This window comes from Pseudoliparis swirei, chromosome 23, assembly GCF_029220125.1.
Source record: "Pseudoliparis swirei isolate HS2019 ecotype Mariana Trench chromosome 23, NWPU_hadal_v1, whole genome shotgun sequence".
NCBI lineage: Eukaryota > Metazoa > Chordata > Actinopteri > Perciformes > Liparidae > Pseudoliparis > Pseudoliparis swirei.
Window position 1 is genome coordinate 9155675 of NC_079410.1, and position 5795 is coordinate 9161469.

The 5795-nt window shown below is 41.2% G+C and overlaps 1 protein-coding gene across 1 annotated transcript; it reads right to left on the bottom strand.

Moving 5' to 3' along the window:
• Positions 1-3577: 3577 nt before the first annotated feature.
• Positions 3578-5465, bottom strand: LOC130188982 (zona pellucida sperm-binding protein 3-like). The gene is made up of 8 exons (XM_056407581.1): positions 5094-5465; positions 4908-5023; positions 4727-4830; positions 4479-4653; positions 4178-4295; positions 4020-4102; positions 3793-3938; positions 3578-3708 (listed from the first exon to the last, which is right to left on the bottom strand). The coding sequence occupies exons 1-8, from the start codon at positions 5463-5465 to the stop codon at positions 3578-3580; spliced, it is 1245 nt and encodes a 414-aa protein (XP_056263556.1).
• Between the last annotated feature and the right edge of the window lie 330 nt (positions 5466-5795).

The following is a 5795-nucleotide window of genomic DNA, read 5'->3' on the forward strand; positions in this document are numbered from 1 at the left end:
ATTTAAAGGCATCAATGGTCAAGTGGAGCTTGTCATCCTGTGTCCTGGATAAGAAGCGAGACCTAGAACCTGGAAGCTCAGAGTCAACCAGGCACCTGTGAAGAGAAGGGAGAATTTAGTCTGTTCCTCCAGTAGTGGCTAATCTTCCCTTCAATACAAAAACATTTTCTAATTTGTAGTCTTCAGACCAAACTGACATCACTTGATTAGCATTTACACAACGTTCTCTGGAGCCATAAAAGGCTTCACACATGCAGTAATCTTCCAAGTTCTTACCCATTTTCAACAAAGACGTATCTCGGCTCAGAGGATACATCTGGGGAAAGTGTCGCCACACAGCTGCTCACAAACACTCGGAGCCCCGTGTGATGTCCAACTCGGACTGAGGCTTCGATGGAGATGGGCTCGCCGAAGTAAAACACATTAGAGCCTCTTCGATGAAGCCAGTCATCTGCACAAAAATAAAAATGTATACAAATAGTGATGGAAAATAAATCAAAACATTTGAAAAAGATCGAAACCTACTTGTCATAATGCTCAAGTCAAACTCCAAAGTTTCCTCTGCAGCTTGTTTAGACATGAAGGGGATCCTGGTGGGCATGAGGGAAGAACTGGACAAACTGTACTTCCTAAGAAAAAGAAAAGGCATTTTAAATAAATAAGACCGTGTCTAAAAGCGCTTTAAAAAGAGGAGTTTCTAAAGACAGACCTTTCATATTGACACTCAATTGGAATTACAGCCTCATCCATTCGAACCACCCCATCTGGAGAGGCCGCGGGAGAGTATACAAGCACGTTTGTGTAGACCAGTGTGTCTTCAGTCATCTGTGGAGAGCAAATGCATTTAAAACGAGTATAGTGTGAAATAAATGAATTCATATTAAAGCAACATTACCTTTTGTTTGGTGCCGCAGTCCACCAGTCCAACAAGGATTCTGTACTCATCTTCTGAAGACGATGTAGCTCTACAGTAGTCATTGAGCTCCACTCCAAGACGTAGTTCATCACCATTGACAGGAGCTCCAACTTCAAACATGTCAGCTTGGATAATAATCTCCAATGAGTCTGGATGGCAGGTCACTCGGACAGTATTCACCTGCTCTGGTTCCTCAGATGGATCCTTTGCTTGCAGAGTGTGTTGGGAGCTCCTTGTGAACTGAGGACGTTGAATTGAAGCATGTTGAGTGAAACCTTGGCCAGGAAACGCAGAATATGACCTGAAACACAGTCCAACCAGGAGGAGAACCAAAAAACACGAGGTCTTCATAGCACTGAAGAACAGCAAACTGGTTCAGACTGTAAACTGTCTCCCTGCCTGACCCACTAAGCAGCACAATACTCTGAGTAGTGAACATGTCTGACTTTATATTCAGACAATCAGCCTCATCAAAGCAGCCCTGCACACCTGAGTCTAATCATCCACTAATCAGCCTGTAATTGGTTTCACACCTTCTAAGACTCTAGAGTAGACCAAGGTCTGATTCATTTGAGGGAGATTCAACCATATTTGAATCTGTTAAAACATTTCTCAAATATTTGCTTTTATTGTTTTTTTCCTTTTTCATTGGAAATTGAAATATGTATTACACTAACTAAAAACTGTATACAGAACATTTATAAAAAATACAGAAATGCAGTTCAAACATTAACCTTAATAACCTCATATTGTTGTTATTCAGATTCTCTCATCCCTACACATCAGGCCTAAAAACACCCTTGAACAGGACAGTATTGGCAATACAGTTCTGTCTAGTGGGCTTGTCCAATTATCTGATCCTTTGTTACCTTCGCATTGAAAATGCGGAAGGTTATGTTTTGATCGCTGTGTATTTATTTATTTATTTATTTGTATGCGTGTTATTCGCATAACACAAAAAATATTAAACCGAATCGCATGAAATTCAGTGGGATGGTTGGTTATTATCCGGGGACCATTTGATTAGATTTTGGGATCAATCGGGTCAAGGTCAAGGTCATGAAAAGGTCAAAATCTTCTTTTTACCATAGCACGGTCAATTTTTATCCAATTGGCATGCAACTAATGCCAAAATGTTCATAATTCAATGCCCAATCTTGTTAAATGCGAAGGTATGCGCTCTACCGAGTGCCCGTTCTAGTTGTCACTGATTTTAGAGGAAAAAAATCAAAGAATACTTGTATCTTCAGGTAGTACACCCCGTGGTGAGGAATGTACCAAACTTTGCAATCGCTGCGACCGAGCTGCTCAGTGGGTATTTCAAGTTACTTTCATTAAGACCTTGTATTTATGAAATTCTTGATTTGGCTTTCAGCGTCAAATTCATGCCGTAGTGGTCATCTACCAACTTTGCTGACCCTGTAACTAGTTGATAGGATCACCAGTTAATGCAGAGTTCATTCTTCTCATCACAGCTTCTAATAAATCCGTATTGTACTGCTTGACCAGAAAGGCTTGGATGACCAACTGATTTTGCAGTTGAACCCTTCTGTGGCAGATTATATAACCGCGATGAAACAAGTGTCCCAAAATAAGTCCAAGTAGTCATAGTATACTCCTCTACCTCCATCTGCCTGATGGCTCATGCCTACCAACTATTCATACATCATGTTCATTGAATGCATTTTAACTCTGTCCTTCTGTACACATGGCATCTAGTGCACCTGTCCATCTAGGAGAGGGATCCTCCTCCGTTCCTCTCCTAAAGGTCTTCCATTTTTTCCCCCGTGAAAGGCTCGTTTGAGAGTTTTTACTGATCCGATGTGAGGTTCTGGGACAGGGATGTCTGTGTACAGATTGTAAAGCCCTCCGAGGCAAATTTGTAATATTTGAAAAATGAAGTTAATTTTAGGTTTGGAAACTGGACAGCTGCGAGAAGGTGAACACTAGAGAGCTCAGAAGAGTTTTTAAATCTCAGTTACCCTTCTGAAGTTTGGATTGTGGCATTTGATAGTTGATTTGACTGAAGACAGTAGAGTCCCAAATTTAAACATTATAGTGGCTAGTATACATCACTCCCTGTTGGCCCAGGAGGAAACGGTAACAATACAACAACTTTAAACCTTTAGAAATATAAAGGATATTAAGCTGGTTGCAAATAGTCCATTTTTATTTGTGCATTGCAGGATAACTGCATCAACAGCAAACTATACATTTAAAAGAAATAGATTAGAGTCATTTGAATCTGAAAAGGCATTTTCTGTTGCAGTTGACATTAGTCACATCCACAGTAAGCTGGACAGTCGAGGGTTGACATGGGGTTTTCATTCAGCGGTTCTCCCTTTAATTCCACGTCCACCTCGGGAGATTCCTTTTCTAGAAGGGCAGAGACCTTCACACCAGCCCCACCTGTAAATAGAGTCAGTTTGAATTGCCATGCAAATGACATTTTAAAATCTCGATTCCATTTAGAATCTAAAATCTGAACAACCACTTTGTTGTGGATTATAAACCAAGAAGAAGTGTCTTCTCAGCTAGAATAGAGAACAGTTTGCTTTGTGAGCAAAACCTAAATAAAAATAATGGGCTTGAACATTCAACATATGAGCAGAAAAATGTATCCTGCAACGTCAACTCACCAACTTTGTCATTTATTCCAATTCACTGGCTGCCAAACAGTGAAGGTCTGCTTAATTTATTCAGACGAGGAAGCTCCGCCACAGGTACTGGCCCACTGGTCTGCTTGGCTGGCAAGACAATCATCGGACCCACTCGTGCCGCCTTTTCCCACACTAAAGAATTAAAAGTTCAAAACCATGTGTGAGGCCTAGCATTGTATTTTCCCCAATCATGCACGTTCATATAAGGAACCCAACCTGTATTGGTTCTCTGTCTACTCCAAAACAGTTCAGGTTCTTGTGGCTTCTCAAACCTACGAGGACCAAACTTGCCAGGGCTGCTCGGCTTATCGTGACTTTGACAAGAGCCACATAAATAGTCATTACCATCAGCTGACCTCCATCTGAAAAGCAATGAAATATTCACACGCACCCTCATTTACTCTGCATTTTACTTTGATTCACATGTCGGGCTGATCTCTTACCTTCCATTTATAAGACTGCACGCCTTATTTGGTGCCTCTGCATCATTTACTGGAACAGCATTCAGGTGACATGTGATGTAGAGCTGTGAGAGGAAAAAATTAAATGTAGGAAAACAATCTAATGTGATCAAGTATATGCATGTAAAGTAGAGCCTCACTTCTTCTCTGTCCTCATTATGAAATTTAAAGGCATCAATGGTCAAGTGGAGCTTGTCATCCTGTGTCCTGGAAAATAAGCGTGACCTAGAACCTGGAAGCTCAGAGTCAACCAGGCACCTGGGAAGAGAAAGGAGAATTTAGTCCGTTCTTCCAGTAGCGGCTAAATGTCCCTTAAATACCAACATTTATTTTCTAATTTGTAGTCTTCAGACCCAACTGACATCACTTGATCCGCCTTCACACGGCGTTCTCTGGAGCCATAAAAGGCTTCACACATGCAGTAATCTTCCAAGTGCTTACCCATTTTCAACAAAGACGTATCTCGGCTCAGAGGATACATCTGGGGAAAGTGTCGCCACACAGCTGCTCACAAACACTCGGAGCCCCGTGTGATGTCCAACTCGGACTGAGGCTTCGATGCCGATGGGCTCGCTGAGGTAAAACACGTTAGAGCCTCTTCGATGACGCCAGTCGTCTGAACAAAAATAAAAACATATATATATATAGTGATGAAAATAAATCCATACATTAGAAAAGAGGAACCCTACTAGTCATAATGCTCAAGTCAAACTCCAAAGTTTCTTCTGCAGCTTGTTTAGACATGAAGGGGATCCAGGTGGGCATGAGAGAAGAACTGGACAAACTGTACTTCCTAAGAAACAGAAAAACATTTAAGAAAGAGGTCAGACTGAGTTCAGAGTGCTTTAAAGAGATGTCTTAAAGACAAACCTTTCATATTGACATTCAATTGGAATTACAGCCTCATCCATTCGAACCACCCCATCTGGAGAGGCCACAGGAGAGTATACGAGCACGTTTGTGTAGACCAGTGCGTCTCCAGTCATCTGTGGAGAGTAGTTGCATTTAAAACTAGTATAGTTTGAAATAATTTAATAGAAATAAATGAATCATTACCTTTTGTTTGGTGCCGCAGTCCACGAGTTTAACAAGGATTCTGTACTCATCTCCTGAAAATATTGTAGCTCTACAGTAGTCATTGAGCTCCACTCCAAGGCGTAATTCATCACCATTGACAGGAGCTCCAACTTCAAACATGTCAGCTTGGATAATAATCTCCAATGAGTCTGGATGGCAGGTCACTCGGACAGTATTCACCTGCTCTGGTTCCTCAGATGGATCCTTTGCTTGCAGAGTGTGTTGGGAGCTCCTTGTGAACTGAGGACGTTGAATTGAAACATGTTGAGCGTAACCTTTGGGAGGAAAAGCAGAATATGACCTGAAACACAGTCCAACCAGGAGGAGAACTGAAAAACATGAGGTCTTCATAGCACTGAAGAACAGCAAACTGGTTCAGACTGTAAACTGTCTTCCTGCCTGACCCACTAAGCAGCACAATACTCTGAGTAGTGAACATGTCTTACTTTATATTCAGACAATCAGCCTCATCAAAGCAGCCCTGCACACCTGAGTCTAATCATCCACTAATCAGCATGTAATTGGTTTCACACCTTCTTAGACACCATGGTCTGATGAAGTTGAGGAGGATTCAACCACATTTGAATCTGTGAAAACTGTTCACACTTATATGCTTCATTACTTTTTTCTTTGGAAATAAAATATGTTAAACTAACTAAAAACGGTATCATTAAAATACAT

What these genes read in the sequence shown, in the direction of transcription:
- LOC130188982 (XM_056407581.1), bottom strand. Translation starts at nt 5,465, where the DNA reads ATGAAGACCTCATGTTTTTCAGTTCTCCTCCTGGTTGGACTGTGTTTC. An exon ending in ACTGCGGCACCAAACAAAAG is followed by an intron (nt 5,024 to 5,093) that starts GTAATGATTCAT and finishes TACTCTCCACAG; the next exon opens with ATGACTGGAGACGCACTGGT. An exon ending in ATAATGAGGACAGAGAAGAA is followed by an intron (nt 4,103 to 4,177) that starts GTGAGGCTCTAC and finishes TTCCTCTCACAG; the next exon opens with CTCTACATCACATGTCACCT.